At 45.8% G+C, this 23047-nt stretch overlaps 1 protein-coding gene across 2 annotated transcripts in view; it reads right to left on the bottom strand.

Moving 5' to 3' along the window:
- Positions 1–22463, bottom strand: part of nrg3b (neuregulin 3b) — a 175626-nt gene extending 153163 nt beyond the window's left edge. For both annotated transcript variants that reach the window (XM_062413693.1, XM_062413694.1), the window contains exon 1: positions 21224–22463. In XM_062413693.1, coding sequence (XP_062269677.1) covers positions 21224–22064 — 841 coding nt within the window. In that variant the 5' untranslated portion in view covers positions 22065–22463. The remainder of the gene's footprint in view (positions 1–21223) is intronic.
- Positions 22464–23047: the final 584 nt, after the last annotated feature.

Raw genomic sequence — 23047 nt, 5'->3', positions numbered from 1 at the left:
TCTTCCTGTTTACCTGTAAACAGAGTTATCTCTAAAGAGCCTGATATTGTTCCTGGTGACCAGAAGCTACTGGAAGTGAGTCCGTCAGGTAATAGATTAGTTCCAGCAGCCCTCCCCTGATTGGCTGAGCCTGAGCTTATTCTCAGGTCTCCTGTGATGCGCCACATTCTTTTGATTCCAAGTTGCTTGAGAGTTGAGTGACAGCCTCAAACTGCTGAGTTGAATCGAGGGTGTGAGTGGAGGTGAGGGTTCGGCGCTGATTCATGATGTATTCCATCATTCCTCCTCCAAGGTGTGAAAAAGTGCTGATCATTGAAATATACTGAGAAGAAACCAGTCAGCAGGTCTTTGTGATGAAAGTCAACTTTTTTGTAAATTAATGAATAAAGAGGGTTTTAATATTTAGTAGTATATATATATTATATATATTTTCTTATATTATTTATACGTTCTGCATGTATATCTGCTCTGTATTTCCATTACTTTCTTTGTATAAGGTACAAGACTTGATTAAAAAACATTTTAATCAAATCAAACGTACTAAAGAAACATATGTAATTGTATTTACCTTTAATACATATAAGTTTAAGGATTTGTTGTAGTAACTTGCCCTCTGTGTGTTACAATAGTAGCAGGGGATGAAGATCCAAATACAATAGACAAATAAATTAATCATTAGAGTTTTCAATGTTCATAATTCAGAACATTTGAGTGTTTTCAATGCCTTAAGGGAATTTGTCACTCTTAGATTATTATAGTATGTACATGGAAAGACATTATGGGATTCACTCATTAATTTATACTTTTTAAGTTAATAATGATGTCATCTGAATCTGTCTATACCAACTCAATCATTCACATCTAGAGCATCTGATTCCAGATCCACGCGTAGGACAGCCAATCACACCCAAGGTTCTCTTTCAATTAGTGCAGCAGTGGACAGGTTTCAGCTGACATGTGGCTTTAATCTTCCCACTGTCAGGATGGGTTACCACTGTGTATTGTTCGTTTATACTGTCGGTGCGTTCTTATCCAAATAAAAGTGAACGGCCCAGAAACGAGCTTAAATCCTGACATCGGCTAAATTAAAAGTAACTAATCAGCGTTGAATGTTGTCTTTGCAAAACCAAGGGTACCACAGTGCTGGAGCGGCATGGCAGCAGGGGAAGAGAAGAAGGACGGAAACGCAAATAAATAAATGAAAGGTACAAAGAGGAATAAAAAGGGTTTTGGTGTAAGTACAGGCGAGGGGCATCCTGTGAGGGAGAGATGACAGGGAACCACAACTTAAGTTGGCCGTCAAGGCATGCAGGTGGTTTGAAATATTAAGTTAACGCTAAATTAGATCCGATTAATACAGATCATAGATGTGAATTCAGTGTCTATTCGCGCTCTGCTGTGTTGCACGTGATGGGGGGGGGGGGGGGGGGGGCACTTCATTCACACGCGTGTAACAGCACACACACACGACTGAAGAACACTCGGGGTGCCTGACGGTCACATTCAATAATGAAACCATTGGAGTGCGGTGCGAATTATAAACACGCAAACTGTTCAGGAACACACACACTCCTGTACAGTACGTGTGTGTGTGTGTGAGTGTGTGTCCCCGGACTCCCTTCACTCCAGTGCGATGGTGATTGGCTCTCTCCACTGGACTGACTCCACTCCTGCTCCACCATTCCACTCAGCACAGTGAGAAATCACCCAGTCAGTCCAGCACTGTTACAGAGTAATTGGCCTTTTAAAGAGGGGCTCCACCATGTGAAACACTGTAACTGAGAATGATACTCTCGCTGCTCCGTTCCCCCATTGTGTCCTCCATCCCTCCACCCTCCAGGTTTTCCCTCCCCTCTCTCTCCCTCTCTCTCTTTTGCTCGCCTCCCTCCCTCCCTCCCCTCCCCTCCTCGCCCGGCCAGCTGCCCGCCGTGTGTCTCTGCCGCTCAACATCGTGTTCCTGTTGCGCCCTGTCTTCTGCTGACTCGTGCCGACCTCTAAAAAGCCCCGGCGCCGTAGCCCCCCCCTGCGTTACGGCTCCTCGACTGGACACACCGACTCTCTTTTCTGAGACGAGGGCGAGATAAGACGGTGGGGCAGTGATTCGGTGTCAGGGAGGGAGCAGCCGTGGCAGCAGCGTTAAAGATGGAACCGTCCACCCAGAAAGACCCCGGCAAGCGGCACAACAACACTTATAGAGACTCTATAGACTAAAAGAAGAATGGTGGCAAGACCTAGACACCACCAGTGACTTATCATTACTAGAAGGGCAATCACGGACCGACCTGAAACCACTTTTAAATTCACTGGAGACAGATTTTTATAGGGATCCAATGAATGTGGAAAAACATCCCAAAAATGATATTCCTGGATCTGTCCCCTAGGTTCTTTCCTGATCGACAAACAAATGCAGACGCCCTTTCTTCCTGTCATTAACATTTTTCAGTATTTGACTCCTATTTCCACGTTTGATTGTTTTCATTAGTGAAGTGCTTGAATATAAATGTGTTTGTATGAACAGGGATTTACTGACAGAGGATATCGTCCAGTATCAGATCAGAGAAATGTTTAATTAGATACAGATGACAGATTTTGTCCTTCAAACTCGCTTCTCTAGCTCGACTTCCTTGTGATATTTATTCTTGGTTAGAAAATGTGAACAATGATTTCTATGATCAATGTACAGCTGCAATGAACAATCTTTTTTTATTATTTTTCCGATTAACTGGCCGATGACTTACTGTCCAGCGCAGAAGGTTCTGGAAACATGTCATTTTCATAATTGCTCATTTTGTTCAACCAATAGAAGCCGGGACTGAAGAATTGGTTATAATATAAACCGTTAACTGGCTAATGACATAGTTCGTGATTAATTCTGTGTAAATCAATTAATCAACTAATCGTTTCCCATTATCTTTTATGTGTGCACTTTGCCAGTCGACTGTGGCCACACCTATGGGGGGGGGGCAGAGACACACACACACACAGAGAGCAGAGAGCAAATTTGTCTTTTCTTCACAAAATAATAAATTGCAGTCGAGGCTCGAGTCATTTGTCAAAATGTTAATGCGTATTAATGTAACTCCCAAAGCTTTAGATTAAACTGGATTTTAACTGTCTCGATAAATAGATACCACAGAGGTGATTCACAATAAATAAAGTGTGTCTGTCTGTGTGTGTTTGTGTGTGTGTGTGTCTGTATCGAAGAAAACACTTTGAATGAACATCGATGTTTTACTGCCTTCACATTGAGAACACCATGAAGACAAAGTGCCTGATAGCTGAGCGTCCAAACAGCATCCAGTATCTGCTTACAAATCGGAGCTCACTTTACAGGCGCCATAAATCTGGATTTCAATGAATTCCCTGTCAGTTACGATCGCACCTTGATCACAGGCTCTACCTGCTGGGACAAAAAATGATGCTCATTTCCTACAATAGTCGCTGCAAACGTTTAATTATGGGAAATTGCATAAGGATTCAACGTGCGAGCCGATGTGGTTGCATGAGTCTCTGAGCACGTGAGTCTGTAGAGGAGGGAGGGAGCTGTGAAAGAAGTGATAAGCTGGAGGAAGAGGGAGAGCGAGAAGAAATGGGGGAAACGAGGGCGTGTGTCAAACACGTCAGCACGTTAGCACACTGTTTGGCTCGGAGAGAGGCAGGAGGCCTCCGGAGGGATGAACTGGAAAGGTGTGTGTGTGTGTGTGTGCATGTGTTTGAGAGAGAGAGAGAGAGAGAATTGGAGTGATTGAGGGAGACAAAAAACAGCAGAGAGAAAACCTGTTTTTGCTAAATGCATGTGTGAGAGGGAGCGTGAGCATGTGTCTTGCTGTGTCCTAGGTGGGCAAATGAGAGCTGCTGTGCATGTGACGTGCAGCTCCGGAGGTGCGGAGGAGGAGGAGGAAATCATTCTCTGACATAAAGCCCCAGGCCCTGAGGGTGGAGGTAGATGGAGAATGACATCTTAAATAGTATGCATCAACTGAAAAACCACGAGGAGGAAGACACAGAATAAACCTGCCAGCACCAGCTCCTGATTGAGAGGAGAGCTCTGCAGGAGTCGGGCCGGGGAACTGCACGGCCTCCCTCTGGAGGGTTGTACTGGGCCACACAGAGACGCTAACTGGGGCGGGAGGCCGAGGGACTGACCCTGGGTACACTGCAGGGAATACATTTCCCAGCAGGACCAGAGGCTGTGCAAACCCCCCCCCCCCCCCCCCCCCGCCTGCAAACTCACTGAGGGACTGCACGTCAGGGCTGCCATGTTGTCAGGGTGACCCTGACCGGCACCAGCAGTAGCAGGACGGATGGTTAGCTGTGGTCCCACTTCAGATAAGACGATGTGAGCTCCAGCCTGTGTGTCAGTGAGTCGTGTCAACTTGTTCTTTAGGAACAGCACAACATTAATCAGAGCCTCCAGGAACATTATCGACTTCGTCCCAGTGGCCACGGGGGGAATTGCAGGTCACAAGTCTATTTCCCTTATGAACTATTACAAATATCTTATTGTGATTTGAATCGTCATTATTTGCTGCATTGATTGTTAAATTAAAAAAGATACCTGTTGTTTGCACTTGTGTGCAGGAACTCATTTCCTGTCACAGACCCACAATTAATATTGGCTTTTCTTCCATTTCCATAACCACAATTAAATTTCCAACAAGACCACAACAGAGTAATTTAATCAATTAGTGGATTAACATAACATTACTACTTTGATGGTTGAATGATATTTAGGACAAGCAATACTGCCCAATATTCACTCATCCCAGCTTCTTAATATCAAAATGTTCTCTTTGTTTTTTGTTTATAACCTTGTAATCGTTATATCATCGATTTTGGACCGTGCATCAAACCAAAGAAGACATTTTAAGACGTCTCCGTGGACTTTGGAAACTGGTTTGGCATTTTGTAATTATTTGTGCCCTTTTTTACATTGAGTAAATGAGGGAATACTCGTTTAACAGATTAATTGCAGCCAGATTTGCCCGAATTTCCTTGGTTTTGGCCGCTGCATGTGTCTTTAGATGCTGACTCCTCTGAAAGAGAAACGGCCTTTAATTCACCCTCTACTTGGAAAATATCCAGTTCATTTAATACCCCCATGCATCAGTCTTTCTTTTCACAAAACCGTAATGGACTGCCGCATTAGAAAAACATCTGTGAGTATCTATAAACATCACTGTCATTAAATAAAGGCAATAAGATGCTATAGATTTTTCCCATCGCTCTAAAAGCTTGATGCACGGCCCATGGGTCCCAGAGGAGGCGCCCTATGACGCAAGCTGTACGCCTACGTCCATGGAGCTCCTTCCTTTGGCCTCATCGCACACATGTGTGGGGAGCACAGTCTGTTCTAATCTCCTTAGGGCGGATTTACTCGCCAGCAGACAAGTTGGAAACCTATGCATTCTGTAACATACAAAACGTTCTTAATCCTGGATCCCTGGAAAAATGGGATCAGAATGGATTTTTCTGACGCTTGAAGATGGCGGCCGTCTGTGCGATGACACACAACAGGACGTGGGCGTCTCTCCAAGAGGTTTACGAGGCAGAGACGTGAGCGGACACGTCCAGAGTCCACCGCGTCTCATCCAAGGTGACGCACACTGTTGGTTCAACTCGCCGCCGAAGAGCGAGAGCAAAGGGTCGGCTGCAAGGTCAAGAGCTCTCAGTGCGAGTGTGCCAGCTCACAGACGGACAGACACACACCACTATTCATTTAGAGTTGTGTCTGACTGATCCCCCACTTCCTGTCACAATGAGTAGACAGAGAGGCTTTGGACAGGGGGGGGGACCTACCCCACAGAAAAACACACTCTTGCTTCTAGACAGGGAGAAAGGACTTAAGAGGGGAGAGCGAGTAAAACTCAGGCCCCTCGTCTCTGAGCCGGGGAGAGAAAGAAAGAGCAAGAGAGCAGTAATACGTTTTCATCTGAAATATTAAAGCCTCTGCATTAATCTGTCTTCCTTCTCCCTGGAGTGCTGGTGAAGGCTCTGGCTGTCCTAGAGTTCCCTGGAAAAAAGGACAGAGACCGGCTACCTCACCTCCTCCTCCTCCTCCTCCTCCTCCTCCTCCTCCTCCTCTTCCTCTTCCTCTTCCTCTTCCTCCTCCTCCTCCTCCTCAGAGTCTCTCCTTTCACAAAGACCATTGAAGTGTTGGAGTCGGGCTCCGTGCTGAGGTTTCCTGAAATGGCTGCTTAGGGCCACAGACACTGCAACATTTATTCCTTTAGATTCAAAAGTATATTAAGAAGAATATTTATGATTTATGGTAATTTATCAAGGATTTAATCTGCTTTAAATGATCTGGAGCTGGTATTAATTGATTGAGCACCAAAAGCTATTCAGGCGATTGATAGTTTCAGTCCCTTACACAGTCTCTGATCTCAGGTTCTTCTGCTGCAGTGGCGGGTCTCGGACTTTCATAGATCAGGGGCCATAAAGGGGGCCACGATTAAACAGATGGGCCAATTATATGTCTGAAATTCATGGACAATTGCTGAGTCAGCAGGGTGCACGATTAAGTCATCCCATGTTTACTGTTTTTTGCTCTTCAGCTTTGAGCAAAGTATAATCAGTACTTTGAAAAAGCTTATAAATCAAAAACTGTTAATAAATTATCATATTAACTAGATTACTAGATTACTAGATCCGACCCTGTTGCGATGCATTGCTGCCGACAGGACATTTTGAACATCCCTGTGGGCTTGGCACCCTTTAAAAAGACTAAGCAGTTACAAATCTGCAGGATAATTGATAATGACAAAAACTTAATTGCAGCCTAAACATTACTCAGAATAATATAGAGGATTTTTGGACCCCTTCTTAGCTTCTGGGAAAATGTAAAATCCATGTTTTTTGGACAGAATGAATTCATCACTCAAAGAAATAATAATAAGAACAATCACTTTTTTACCCAAGTTGAGAAGATGAATATAGGTTCCCGATCAATACATTACACCGTTAACAGTGATATGAATCTGATGGTAATAAGGACACCAGATAATTTTAAACCATTCTTCATTATGAAGGAGGCGCTCTCTCTCTCTCTCTCTCTCTCACATGGATCTATGGACCCGAAAAAGCCTTCGAGCTTTAACACCTCCTCTAACTGTTCTGCTGGCACCTGATGAAGGTGGTGGCACCCATCTCGCCTTTTATCTAGGCCACCAGATCCACAGCTGGACCCATCTGGCCAAGCTACATCTCCTCTCTCTCTTGTCTCTGCACGCACACACACACACACACACACACACACACACACACACACACACACACACACACACACACACACACACACACACACACACACACACACACACACACACACACACACACACACACACACACACACACACACACACACACACACACACACACACACACACACACACACACACGCACGCACACACGCACACACACACACGCACACGCACGCTGTTTTGGATTACCAATGAACAAGTGCGTGTCTATTTTCTGACTTATGCCCAGCCTTGCCCTGGACATGACCCAAAACAAAAGCCCAGGCCTGTTTATTATTACATATTCTGTGTAGAATAAAGTAACAGTTTGTCGTCAACACTGTACATGTAATCCCACAGAATTAGGTTTGTGATCTGCGGCCTGGCAAATCACGAACCCCCTCAGCCGAGGAGAAAACCCTGAATTATGCCTGGCGTTATATTTTCTTATCTGATCGCGGCGTGACGCGGCCACTCAAGAGAATATGTGGCTTCTTTTAATTAAGAGGGTTCCACAGGAAATCTCTCTGCCCTCACCTTCATCCATCTTAACTTCGCTCCACGCATTGATCTTACACACTGACCCTCCAATCTTCCAACTACCCAATCTCAGCTTAATCTTCATTATTCTCTGTAATGCCACAGACTCTTTCAGGGGCTGGGCCGTCAGCCTCATCTTCACTAACCCTCTCTCCCTCCCAGGCCTCTGCACACACACTCACACACACACAAACACACGCTCGCAAATGCCGACGCGCACACACAACAGACTCGGAGGGAGCACAATCCTTTTGTAAAACAGACGGTTTAGGAGTAACAACATACAAAATAGTCACTTGGGTACCTTGGCTCGAGGATTTTAAGGTTTTAAAAGCTACTACAAACGGGAAGGGTGAAACCCGTCGGACTGAGGCAACCCAACCAATCGCTTTCCCACAACTGCAATAAAATATTCCATCATATCCCCGAAGCATCCCCGACTCCAGCTGAGTTCAAAGAGTATACTTGATGACTGAGTGAGGAGCGCGTGTTAGTGCCTACAACGGCGGCGTCTCAGTTGCACCGAGTCGTTCCATTCCATTAACAGCCGTCCTGGAAAAATACACACAGGGTTGGGTGTTTCCATTTCCTCTGTGAGTATATTGACACACTGGAGAAGACGAGACATACGGAAGTACAAAACGCCCCCACAGGAGTGTGTCACTCATATATTGGAGTTCTTCTGTGAAAATATGATGATGACAATTCATGCAGCCACTTTTTTTGGGGACAACAACTCAACTCCAATCTGTGACTCAGCCGCCAGTGCTGAAATATATCTTCTTTTTAAAAGTGTCATATCAGGCACGGCAGTCGACAGTATAACCCATTTGCCTACAAGCCCCAAAATGCATCATTCTGCCGCATCCTCACTCTTCAAAAGATCAAAACAGATTCCGCGCCTCGTTCTAGTTATATTTCTTTCAGGCCGTCTGTGACAGGTGTTTCATAGGCAGGAGCACTGTTGTTGTGGATGTCCTATCAATGATTCAATGCGGCACATTAGATGGAAGAGAGAGACAGCGAGTAAAGACGTCTCAGCCTGGATGTTCGGATGTGGGGGTGGGGGGGACTTTCAATATATAATTCACTGCGTTGTCTGATGGGTTGGGTGTGAATGGGATGGATGCTCTTACAGTCTAGTCTCAAACCTTCGGCCACTTTGAGCATGGACTGCCGAATGTCTTTTTGTGATATTTTGTTCCTCACACCGTGCGGCTTAAGAGCAACAGAATCTCAAACAAACACACTCACACTCACAAAGACACACACCAACAAGTTACACACTTTTACACAAAGATATTTAAACTAAGTTGTTGCTGCATTTAACTTGAAACCAAAGCAGGCAATTGCCGGTACCAGTCCACTTAAGGTAGCTCAATCAACTTGCTACAGGTTATCCATGATATCCATGAGTTAATAAAAACAATATATAAGGCTAAAATAATAGTTCGGAACTTCTGACTCATCAGTTTATCTGAACCAAAGTCAAAGGTGTATATGTTGCCCCGGGCCATGATACGGACCAATTGGCCAAAATTGGTTCGTGGGTTTTGTCAAAAGAGCTGATCTCTGTCTTTATCAAACAAACCATGGTTCAGATCATCTCTAATGATTTGGGACATACACAACCATCCACGAGCCAATCAGTGTCAAGCATAGGTGACGACAGGATCGTATGTCACACAAAAGCCTTAGAGGTCAATGGTTAGAAAAATACTTCAGGGAAAGGGAGATTGGCTCAATATCACAACCCGGCCAGATGAGGTGAATCTATCTGAAGAGCAAACTCCTCCCATCAGGCTCCTCGTCCCACTCACCACTGAGAACCTCAGCAGGCTACTTTCAATCACACCCTGTTTACTGGGGCTCAATCAACTTGCCTTGAGTGATCCCTGATTTCCATGAATTAATAAAAACATCTGGTACACTTAAATCCAAGGCCAAAACAATATCTATTGATGGTAAACACGACGGCTGATAAATGTGTTTACTCTGCATTGATTGTCCCCGAGTGACGATGCACTGTACAACAACAGCTGTAGCGCCGCTGATTATGAACTGTTCCTATGTAGCCTTCAAACAACCAGCAGGGAGGGGGGCGCTTAATATAGTGAAGTGTAATGAATGTCATTCCTGTCCGCCATCTTTTAAAAGCAACTGGCAAAGCTGCATAGTCCAGTTTGTGTGTTTTTGTGTGTGAGTGTCTGTGTGTGTGTGTGTTTGTTAATCGGCAAGCTTGGCCAACAAATCCGTAGAACAGACCAATGTAAGATGGCAGATTAGGGGAATATGAAACACACTGTGGAGTGAGCGCTAGGCAAGGGCTTTTGTCTTGTTATCTTCGGGAGTGAGTTGACATTATCCTCATGGCTAAGGTTTTACCATGCATGGATTACCACATGAGACAAGCTGTGCACGCCCCCAGGACAGCCACACGGGACGACCGAAGTGGAGCCTCCCTCTCCCTCCGCACTATTCATCAATGCCATGATCGGGTCCAACCTGGGCCACCGACAGTCCATCTTCCAGTCTATCGAATAATCTGACACTTTAAAAAAACCCGAGCAAGATGGTGCTCAGTCTATGACGCCGGACGAAATCTATAGACAAATGTTGATTTCTAACAATACAGTTAGTGAGCAAACTGCCCCAGGGGTAAAAGGTGCAGCAGTCAAGCATGGCTAAAAGTCATGTGATACTGAAAAGAGGGACCACAACAGAAATAAACTGAGAGTAAAAAGATGAGATAAAAGCTGACAGAAATAGCCTCACTGAAGCTGCCTCCATGAAAATCCCTGTGGGAGATAATTCTACAGTTTGGGAGCAGAGTTTTGCATCTCCAATTTTTGCCTCTCCTGGTTCCCGAGATCTGACGAATCCACAGAGGAGGATTCCAACCGATGGTGGACAAACAGAAAGCAGAGCACTGGAGGCCGCCATGTTGGCTGAACCTCAGCCACTTAAAGCTTTATGTACATTCAAAAGCACTTTAATGTTTGGTTCTAATGATACATGGAGCCAGAGTTCTTCACAAAACACGGCGTGCTGCGTTAAAATAGCCCGTCACGTTGCAGCTGCTACGACAGGCTCTCGTCTGATGTTGAAGATACAGACGTTTAAGGTGAGAGGAGCACGAAACAGTTTCCTTTACATAAAACGTCCTCTATGTAAATTCAGTATACGACTTCAAGTAGAACCAGAACTTAAAAAGACACTGAACACTTTCATGTGCTTTTTGAGCTGCAAGCCAAATTATACAAATCTATGGTTTCAATCGTTCTTGGATCTTGGTTGGATCAATGCTGACATAGAGTCGACCTATTGAGACGTCTCTATGCATGATATTTATATATATTTGAAAAAGTAAACTCTGATTAAAGGTGGGCGGCCCCTCGTCACCAGTGACCGCTCGTGACTGGGAATCTGAGAAGCTGTGTTCATGTTCATGTGTTTGCCGACACTGAACCTGGATTCAGAGAGGGCGCCCCTCATCCTTGGTGTTCTCAGACAGAGCTGGTTCAGCCCCGGATCATCTCACACACACACACACATACACACACACTGTTTGAACCGGCCACATGTGCCAGTCTCCTGTGCCAGCGGTTTGAACGGCTCGGTATCACCATGCTCCTCAGACACGGTTCCTTCAGATCTGGCTTTGTAAGCACCGGCTCAGGACAACTGTGGTGCTGGCCTTCACGAAACTCCATGGGAAAGAGGCCATTTTTGAATCTCCAGGCAGAGGCACTTCAGCGAATGCTTTGGGATGAAGTTGTACTTTCAACGTCACCAATAGAAGTATAGGTCTACAGTAAAAAAGTACAATAGTTATCAGATCATTTTAACATATCTTTTTCTAGTGTCATATTTATATGAATGATGAACGATGGCTGAATCTCTTCCGGTACACTTCTAAGATAAGAGCTCTCACTGGAGGTGCTCTTCATCCGCTGGTGAATGAAGAAACACTGTGATGAGGAGCTGAGAGCCAAGAGGGAGGCAAGAGGGAGCCTCAAAATAGAGAACAGGAAGATGAGAACAAAAAAAAGGAGAACCTAAGTATAGAAGCATGAATAACAGTGGGAGAGAGAGACGGAGGTGACCTCCATCTCCACCTCCATCTCCACGCAGCGCAACGAGCCTCTCCATCTCATCCAGGGCACCATGGCACAGTTCCCGTCACTGGGGGTGGCAGCAGGCCACACATTGCAGTGAATCAATCCAACTGCTGCAACCTCCGCAATCCACACTTCTCCTGCAGCCTCGTCATGCACCCAGATGCCATGTGCGAAGCCGGGCGGCTGAGAAATCGTGTTCCACATGCCGCGCACACATCGGTTGGAAGTCGTGAGTTTAAATATCTCTCTGTGTCGCAAATAATCGAGGGTTCGGGTCCAGACAAGTTTAGAGGAAGGGATGCGACAATTTCTAACCTGCAATTCACTACTGGAGGCTTATTGTCGAGCCAAGATAAGTGCGAGGTTCGTATTTAGACAGAATGAGATAATTGTTTTTGTAGAAATTGTTTCTTTCAGTATAAAAAACTGGAAATTGTGATTTCATATTAACTAAACTCCTAACGCTACTTTTAAAATGTTGCTCTTAAGCATTCGTGGCCAATAAATGTTTTTTAGGATGGTTAATGGAGGCTTTAAGGAGCCACCACAGCTGTAATCCCCCCCCCCCAAAAAAAATTGCATCATATATTCAACTGAAGCGCCACAATACCTAAATCACACGTGGCACTGTACTTGCGTTGCCACTTGCTGTCCCCTGCTCAATCACATTGGCTGTTATTAGATTCATCACATTCCACCAAAAAACCTGCCTGAGAGCCGCACACACACACACACAAACACACAGACACACACACACACACACCGTCCCCATCCTCTTCCCCTCCACATTATTCGTTTGCAAATTGATAAACGGAACCAGAGACCCCGCAGGGTCCGTAATTCAATATTGGGATCTAACAGTCTGAGATCAGATATGATGGACTGTAATCCTCTCTGCACCACCACAGCCACATCGGCCACTGTATCTGCGGCCCTCGAGCTGTCTGTGAGTCACTGTGTTCTCTGCACACAAATGAATGAATGGCTGCACGAATGAATGACTGACTGACTGACTGACTGACTGACTGTCTGACTGACTGGGCTCTTTGTTGGATTAGAACCGGGCCAGTACCGAGAACCCATCCGCTGAGCAACAAACAAGCACGGTGGAAGACGACTTGTGGGTAAGTAGCCGTGACAGCATGTGATTAAAATGAGCGAGGTAGTGAGTACTCCCCCAGCACACACGCACGCACGCACGCACACACACACAGACACGCACACATCACCTCCACCATAAAAACCAGTATTTAAAATCGTTCTCTACTCTTCATTTCCTCCAATTTGAAAGGATATAAAGTGGGGGAGTCATGATCTCACTGTTTACTTTCAATTAGGATTATTTCTATCCTCGGGTCAAGAACACCTTTATTTCTCAGTGGGAGCATCAGAAAGCTTTAACTCTGTTGGGGGGGGAGCACATTTATGACAAGGGATTAGCAGGAGGGACAAAAAGCAGAATATGAATCCAAATATTTTACAGGTTGAGTGGCCACAGATTTCTAATAATAAGAAAGGTCACTTCTGACTGTTGGTCCCTTTGTGGAGTAGAATCCTGGACCATGTTTCTGCCATTAGACCACCGAGCACGGGACATCTCAAGCACTTCATAAAAAGGAAAGCTTCATCAATTATTCACACTTCCGGCAACACACATTCCACGTTTCTCTTCCCATACATTAATATTTCAGCCGGCACACCCCCCCCCCCCCCCAGCCTCTTCTTCTCTGTGCCACCTCCAGGTGGACATTTTGTCTACATAAATCACACTGTGACATTAAGAAGCCCTAAGATGGCCTCAGTCACTACTTATAGCAGGCGGGCCTCTCCACCGCCGATATGAGAGTCCCCTGACTGCTGCCGGAGAGTCAGAGCCAATGTCATCGCGAAGCACGAGATAAACTTTGCAGGATATCCGTTACAGCGACGACACGATGTTAGCCTCAGTGGTAGGCCTGGGTGTGCATACATTACATGAAAAGGAATGGAATTGACACCACTTTTGTAATTTTAGACAGGGCTGGCTGGATAATGACTCATGTTTCATACTTGAGAACAGCAGCTGAAGTTGTTTGGACTTTTTTTCCTCTCGTGCATTGCACACTAGTAAATAATGAGTGTTCATTAAATTCAAATATTATTATGCATTTTATGTATATAGCACCTTTGAAAAGATTTTGACAGCAAAGCAAAAGACAAATAGAAGAGATATGACGATCAGCAGGAAGCAACGTGACATGAGGTCCAGACATCAACCCTGAGGTGGTCGAAAACTATGTCACAAACTTGATCACATAAAAGCAGCAGATGGACAATAAAAATAATAATATAAATAAAATAAAAAGAATAGTAAAAAGGCCTGATAGTCTATAATAAGTCTATTAAAATGGGTTTTAAAAAGTGATTTAAAAGAAGTCACTGACTCTGCGATCTCCTCAGGTTGGCCGCTCCAAAGCCGAGGGGCCACGGATGTAGCTCGGTGCCGTGTATCAAGCAACACGTGCAGGGAAACAGAAGCCAGAGAATTGAGTTTCTTGAGGCAAAGTCTCTCCGGAGGCACTTGGTCTGCGGCCTTTTAGCACCCCCCAGCAAGCTCTGTGTGCTTTAGGTCGTAAAGAGGTTAAGGTTAGGGGAAGGGGTTGCGGTTAGGGTCAGACAATCTAACAGAAGGAGGAGGGATGTGTTCACATCCAGGGGGGAAGTGTTGCCTAAGAGGCACAAGTCAAGGATCATATATCCCTTGTGTTACTGGACGATGAAGCCGACATGACATGTTTTGGCAGCGGTTTTGGCAGCAAAATTTTTTTTGGCAAATTCGCACGTTAACCTGTCATTGCCCGATTTTTTTCTCGCTTGCATTCTCCCATCGGTGTTACACAGTTTGATAATAAATACGAGACAAACAGCAGAGGCTACCGCAACCGCTGCCAACTAACATCACACTCGTTCTTGATTATTTCAGCCATTATTTCCTTGATTCATCATGTAGCTGTTATTTATTTATTCAAACAAAGCCTGGAATCATTTCCCAGAGGCGAAGGGGGCACCGTACATCCAATCAGAGATAGTCGCCATTTTTTTTTCCGCATGGGAAATTAAACGATTTCCCGATAATGAAAAAAGTCACTGATACATTTTTTCGGACACAAACACAAGTTCACCGCCAACAAAAATAGAAGCAGTCTTTGAAATGCCTGTTTTCTTCATCATAATTATGTGAAAATTATCTTTCCACACACACACACACACACTTATGGCAGCCAAAAATGTATAATATATTGCAGCGCACTGATTTACATAGCCTGCTGATTCCGTTCTGCATAGGATACATCATGCAGACATTGTGGTGACAGGATTGAAGTGAAATACTTAAAAAATTCAAATTCGGATAATACCTAGGGGGCAATCTGCATAAAAATGTAAGATAATAATAGAAGGAGAAGATTGGTGGATCCGTACTCCTGGCGTATGCTCTTATGGTTTTTGACAGTCTTTGCCCCCATAAATTCATTTTTTTTCAACACACCCTACTTCCATCCTCCCTCTCTCCCTCTCCTTCCCTCTCTCTCTCTCTCTCTCTCCCTCCCTCTCTCTGAGCACTCGCGGCTCTCTCCCTCCCTCCTTCTTATCGATTGTGTGAGGTTCAGTGGGTAGAGCACGGCACTAGCAAGGGAAAGGGCACGGGATCAATTCCCACAAAATTTCAAGCATTCGCCGGGCTGTCACTCTGGGATAATTTGTCTGCAGGCTTGGCCGAGTGAAAACACACTGATGTATTCTGCTTTGTAATTGGTGCCCATCAGTGTCAAGTGTCTCTGCGAGCAAGATGTCCGGGGTCATCGCTGCAGAACTCTGCACGGTTTTGTTAATTTGCATGTGCGAAGTAAATCCACACATCTGCTGCAGTCTGAAGAATCTCAGCTATGCCAGAAAAAGAATGTGTGATTAAATGGAGGAGAAGAACTGAGGCTTTTTAGTTTTTTCAGATTGCATACATACACGATAAGAAGAAGACTGGAGGCCAACGGGCGCACGGTGGGAAAAATAACACAAAGCATGTCTGCAGGCATGGTTTTTTAATAATGCCTCCTTTACCATGGTTATATGAATAACTTCTAACATTTCACATTAATTATCATTTTGAAAAACCTCCTCAATTGATTTACAGTGGCCACCAGAGTCATCAAGTCATTCCCAGGAGCAAAGCATTATTCAATTAGAAGAAAAAGAGGTGTATTAGTCAAGATGTTAACTCAATGCTGGTGTTCTGAGGGTTACAACAACAAGAGTCGAGTAGATCTGCAATTAAATATGATATCTCCTGGTTGCTCTCAGCTCCATATGATCTGAATCCGACGACCGAGAGCTCTGCCTCCCGACGAGGAAGATACTGTAATTTTAAATGGGTGCAGCTGCACACCCTGGCCCAGCCACAACGAACAAGCTGAGGATGTCTCAGGAGAGACAGAGGGGCCTTAGAGGCAGCCTGGCAAATCTGAGGCTGACCTCCCTGGAGAGAGAGCGAGAGAGAGGCAAACTGGATTTATATCTTTGTTTTTAATCCCCCTTACACGCTCCACTGGTCCTACAGAAGTACTTTGTGCGGGCCTCATGTATAGTCGGCTCAAAACACAGCGGCCTGCGTGACGTGAAAAAACATCTGTTCTTTTTTTATGTGACATCAGAGACAACGACTGTGTCAGTCTCCTGTAATTTTCTGTCTGGGGAGAAAAAAATATGTCTGACCACTCTTTTGAATTCATAGCTGTCCGGTGCCAGCACATTATTCAGACCGAAATGCCATTTTGTTAACGCCCCAGTTTTCAGTATGACATTGTTAATCTGTTTTCTGTTTGGGAGGGAGGTGATTCTGCTCCGACCAATCACAGCGACTATTTATCCATCTGCCGATGTCACTTTTTTGGAAACAGCAGAATCTGTGGCGAAGAAAAAGTCTGCTTAACTCGGCCGGTCGTTCACGAGGCTATCAAATTTGTTTATGCTTAATCATTTTATAGGATAGAGAAGTGATAACGCTCTTGAGAATTCAGTAAACCATAAAGAAAAAGCTGTGGACAGCCAGTGGTGGGATGTAGAGCTAAGTATAAGCACAGCAGCCTCCTGACTCATTTCCTCAGGTGCCAAAAGGAGCCAGATGATAAATTAAACCCACAGGGAGAGCAGCAACAACACTTTTTCATCTCTTTTAATGCCTTTAGTGCACAGCTGCTCTGATTTAATAGCTGTTGTTTCAGTCGGGTGATTTACAGCAGCCTTGATAGCAGTGTCACTTTCCTCGTCTTCTGTTGGATGACACTCCCGAAATGAGTCCACGCACACAACTGACTCGGTTGTTTCTCCCAACTGTGGACGTTAGAGCACCACCCCCCATTCCCTCCCCCCCCCTCGAATGGCTCGACAAAGACCTTTGAATGTGACCGGCGATTTCACAGGTCTGGACTCAGGCTGGTGAGATGTGCAGGGAATTACAAGCACGCTTTGCTGAGGGAGATTTCAGTGTGTCTTAGAGGCGGACCTGAGCCAACACAGCATCCCATGGTTTCCCAACAGGCATTTTACTGTGCACTGCTCCAGTCGCCTGCTATGTCCCCACTTCTGGGCCAATGGGGTTTGCATGAAGAGAATAGAGCCGGATACACGAGAGCCTCAAACGCAGCAAACATATGATAGATTCATGAGTGTGGGCACACGCATGCTACACGCCTGTGTTTGTGTGCCAGATCTTCTGCATCTGCCCATATTTATGAGCATAAATGTGAGCTGGGGCGCTAACGTATCAAAAGGAGGCAGAAAGCATAAAAGCAAAGCAAAAAATAGATGGAGGGATACAATGACTCCCAGAGCTGACCCCAAAAAAAAGGGGAAATGGCGAGAAAGAGAGAGAGAGCGAGGGGAGCGAGGGGGGAAAACAGAAAAACAAAAGGAGTAGGTAAAATATGTCATTATCCCCTAAGGACAGAGCTTGTCTTTCTTCCAGGACACAGAGATTCATTTAGGTCTTCACCGGGGGTGCAGGAGCAATAGCGATGAGCGGAGAGGGGAGCGAAAATCACGTTACTGCCTCCTATACGCAGTCGAGATTATCTGAAACCCAGGACCGCACCTGAAGCCATGTTTTATCGACCCCTTCATCATCAGATGTTTTCTTGTGTGTCATTACCGAGTGTCATAAACTCTCAACTCTACATACTATTACAGCGGCCTCGAAGCGGCCCTGCTCCGGAAGAGGCTGCACTCAAAATCCAGAGTTAGCCTCATGAAAGCCTGCGTTGGTGTCGTGCATATAGGATGATATGAACGCCGTACACCAGGGTCATGTAAATAAATATTACCGGGACAGGGGTGGTGCGGATTCAAGTAATATCCAGAGCAAAATATTGCCTCACTATCAACAGTGTCAACACGAGGAGCAGAGTAGAATAGCCTGTCAGTGGTGCAGGTCCACAGTGAAAACTAAGAATTAATTTTTCGCCATATGCTCAAAATGTTACTGTTGTTGGACTTAACTCCATACAAAGCCTTTACAAATCCTGGGAGTGATGGTACATAGATAGTGCAGTTGTCTGTTTATCAAAACCAGTGGAGTTACGGCATTAAAACAACAGTCCTGCACCAGTTTGAAAATAATCATCTGGTGAATACTATCAGCAATGATTTTCTTGAGGTTGAGGTAACAGCACACTTAGATCCAGAGCCCGCCAATACAGAAGTTCGACCAATTGTAAGTTAGTCCCGGCTGTCAATCATGTTAATAGCAGCAAAAACGTTATGGATAATTGGTCTGTGTCCCATCCACTAACATGGAGGAGGCAGGGTTTATCACCTATACTGATGGAGGTACTTTGGCTTCACTCTCATGTCGTCCATCTTTACACTTTACGGTTGAGACCCATCTTTCTTCCTTTAAATCACATATTTCTTCAAAGGTCATATTTACAACTTCAAGTAAACATGATCTTTGTCAAGAAGTGACCCACAGGCGCAGAACCACAGAATATTTCCCTGCAAATATCTTGATTCTTTTGCAGGAAGTGTTTTTATCACTGACACCGACCTCATCTGTTATTGCCAGTGCTTATCAATCAGGCACATAATGCAGGCTGCCATGGTGATGCTATTGGAAAACAGGACAAGGGGTTGAGAGTTCACAGCTTCCATTAGTTCATCTTATGTTCTGGGTCCAAGCTATTTTATTACAGATTTTATCTTTACTTGCCAACTTGGAGGTTTGTGAAGAAGCATCTCTATTGATTCAAAAATTCAGTGAGCCTAGCGAAGACGCCTGTTGAAGCTTTCCCGGGTCAAAAATATCAGGCACCCCAATATTATCTTTTTTTAAATTCTTAAAGCTTTCAATAGCTGAGGAAACTTTTACTAAGTATGCTTAAGCTGTTGGAGGCTGTGTCCTTCCAGGGTACCCAGGACAGACAGATGCTTCCTGATGTTCACACGAGGGGGGGTGCCCCGGTTTGGCAGCGCTCAGCCGTTCGGCAGCTCTTTGTGGAGTGACATAATTGACTCTGGAGATTATGCTGCAGGAGGAGTCTGAGGATTCTCTGTGGCCATTGCTATACTTCCGTCACCATTAAAATCAATTCAATGCCAAATTCAAGCTAACCGCAGCCAGTTGGGAAATAAAGCCGGATATACAGAGTATATGTGGCTAAATATCCAATGCTCACCCAGCTATACTGGAAATATTTTTTGCCCTGAGGTAAAAAGGAAGGAAATTACGTCACTTGATCCCTGTTTACTCGTCAAATCGATAGCAGTGACGCGTCCAGCAGATAAACGAATGGAATTGACTGGAACCGCCGTCCAAGCAAACAACCCACACCAGAAATGTGGGGTAATGGTTTCAGATTTCATATGAATGTTTTGTCATTGCCCTCTAGAGCACTTTGCTGAAAAAAGAGAACAGGAAACTGATTATTAAGTAATCCACTCGCGTGATGGATCCATTGACTCATATTTTTTTGCCGGGTCATGTTGATCCCACACTTGTTTGTTACTGGATTCTTCTTGTTGCAACGACAGGAAGCTGAGGTGAAAACGCAAAGTAACGCTCAAATGACCCCGGGCCAAAAGGCAGAGTTAAATCAAAACTGGCAAATGAAATCTCGTGTTCCAGCCAAATTTGATATATAGAAAAAAAAGTGAGCACCTCGAGTTGGAGGGGAACTAAATCTCTCACAGTCATATCCAGTCAGCAGTCATGACTACTCTCACATCCTGCCCCGCCTACGTCGGAAAAAAATATCTTGTGATGTTAAAAAACATGTCCCTCGTGGAATAAATAATCAGGAAGCCTTCCCTCTTTACACAATGCTAAATATGCAAAATTCACAGCTCCCCTGCTTTAAACCCTGTATCTCCCTCAAGCCTTTCTCTCACTTAGCCCGTTCCATCTGCCATCTCTCTCTACTCCCTGCTCCCACTCTTCATTCCCCTGCTTTGTTATGCCTCCCGCATTCTCTTCCGTCCTTCGCCATCATCTTCAGCTTTGTGTTGTATTTCAAAGTCTTTTTCTTCCTTTTCCTCCTTTTCCAAGTTCGTCTTTTTCCCCTTGCTTCTAGAACCTTGCTCTCATCCTGTGTCTAGTTTTCCCACTGAGCCGTTCTCATTTCTCTCTCTCCCTCTCTGTATCTCCCCGCAGTGTGAAAACAGTACCTGCGACACTCTGCTCCCAGTATCCTCTCATCTAAATGGGATGTGTGGCCTTGCTGTATCTGATTCCTCTAGACAGGAGGTGAGAGCTAACCTTTCTCTCACTTCCACACCTCACCTGCTCCTGTTGTTTGTTTTTTCTAATAACAAAATTCGAGCTAGCTTTGTCTAGCCGTCAAAACAAAATGAATTCTACTGGATGGAGCTGTGCCTTTAATGGTACTTAAAGGAGAGGAGTGTGTGAAAAAAAACTCCTCCGGTGGTAAGATTCATATCGGATTAATGCACAAGTAAAAGATAAAGACGAGAGGGGTGAAAATACTGAGAATATCCCCTGATATCTGCCTGTGCTAATGAATACGATTAATGTTAAGCTGCTGCTGTATCCACTTTCCATGTAGATATGAAGAGAAATCATTTATATTCGGAGATCATGAGTCATATCCAAGCATATTTCCTACCCAAGCATATAGTTGTGTGATAACTCGTAGCTATAGTGGCAGACTATTATTACAGCCCTAAAGGCCCAGAAAAGAGCTCTCTGGAGACCCTCATCTCCAGCTCCACCGATAACCTAACACAGACGCACTCCACCATCCACACCAGCAGCTCCATCCTGTAAAGTTAACTCACGTGTTCGGAAGCGGTGGTGTGGGCGTGTTGCCGGGCCCTTGCCCTGGCGCCCGTGACCCCAGCGTGACGTGGGCTTCACCGGTGGTACTGGTTGGGAGCTGGTCGGCTGCACCTTGGCGGTGGTCTTCACAGTAGCGGTAGATGCAGTGGGTGCCGTGGTGGCGACGGTAGCAGACGTCTGCCCCGGCTTCGAGTTGCCAGCCCCATTATGTCCATTGCTAGCGCTTCCTTTTCTAACAGTGCTGCGAGGGGTGACCTCCTTACCGCTGGGCGGAGGGGGGAGTCGGGTGGCGCGGGTGGTGGAGGAGGTGACCACAGTGCCACTAATTCGGGTGCCAACGCGATTGTGAAGGTGTGGTGCGTGGTTGCCATCCCCGTTGGCAGTGCTGCCGTTGGCTGAGTGGTTTGCTGGTGGCCCAATTCGAGTTCTTGGCGCTGGGGCGGTGCCATCCGCAGCTAGTGGCGTGGTCGTTGACACTATCGTTGTGGTAGAGGCAGTCGAAGTAGTGGTGGCAGTGGAAATGTCGGGCCCCTTGGGCATGGCACTGGGTTTAGAGAGAAATATAGGGTCCTGTCCAATGCTACCTTTAGGATCCACCAGATCAGTAGGGACATAGTCTTGTACAGATCCCACCACAATCCATTTCAGCAGCATGAGACTGAGTCCCAGTCCCACAAAGCCCATTACCAGGGGAACGGCACACAGCCATGTCTGCTGGCGAGGCCACACAGCACAGGGGCCACAGCGGAGAGGGCCCGGGGCTCGGGGAGATGCCTGTTCAGCCCCTGGCTCCTCCAGCGTCATGGCTGCCAGAGTGCTCGCACCGGAGCGCTCACTCATCCTGCTGGAGGTGTTGGTCTCTTGAATATGGACGGGAGGTCAAACAGGTGGCCAAACGACACAAGGACACGTACTAGGAAGGGGATGTGGTGCAAGAGAAAAGCTGGGCATCTTAAGCTAGTACACACGCACAATGGCTTGACTATATACTGTATCTACATGCACAAACGTTACACATACACACAAACGCCCATAAGCAGACACAATCACTCACCGTCACGTAGCCACTACTAATTACAATCTGGCACAGCACTCAAATGCATACACAAGCAATATAACCTACACTCCCTCTGGCGGACAACAAACCAAGCACACGCATGCATGCACGTACATACACACACACATACACAAATATGCACGAGGATATACACACTTCAACAGACGCGCGCACGGGTTATGGACAGGTGAGAGAGGCGGGAGAGGGGTGTGGGGGGGGGGGGGGGGGTGAGCTAAACGAAGCGATGATAATTCCCAGGACGCTTCACTCGCTTGTTAAAAAAAAAAAAGCCGACGCCAAAACAAAAAGAAGGGGACCGGGCAGGAGGTATCGATCCGCTGCGTGCCAAGCTTGAGACTGGAGCTGTAAATCCATGTGCGTGCGTGTGTGCGTACATCAACAACCCGGGCACCCGCTCTCAGCTGCTTGATTATCGGCCGCATAAGGTCCTCGCAACGAAAACCACTGGTTGTTCCTATATTCCTCTTTCTCCGTCATGGGCACCTTTTTACGCATACATCTTTACGCAGAGCCCGTTCTCTCCGGCAGGTGTCTTTGTCGGCTTCCTCAAGTTTGCATCCGACAGCCCCTCAGTTCCCAATGCCCGTCCACCCTTTCCACCCCCCACCACCACCCCCAGATGTTGGTAATCCAGATGTGCAGAAAGGGAAGCCACGGGAAGCCTGAGGATTGGATGCCCGCCAATGAGACGGGGCGCTGTGGATGTGTCCGGAGCGAAGCGGGGCTAAATCCACCTGATCTTGGT

The sequence above is a fragment of the Platichthys flesus genome, chromosome 20, assembly GCF_949316205.1.
Source record: "Platichthys flesus chromosome 20, fPlaFle2.1, whole genome shotgun sequence".
Taxonomy (NCBI): Eukaryota; Metazoa; Chordata; class Actinopteri; order Pleuronectiformes; family Pleuronectidae; genus Platichthys; species Platichthys flesus.
Note: the sequence above shows the minus strand (reverse complement) of the source record. Positions and strands in the feature narration are given on the sequence as shown.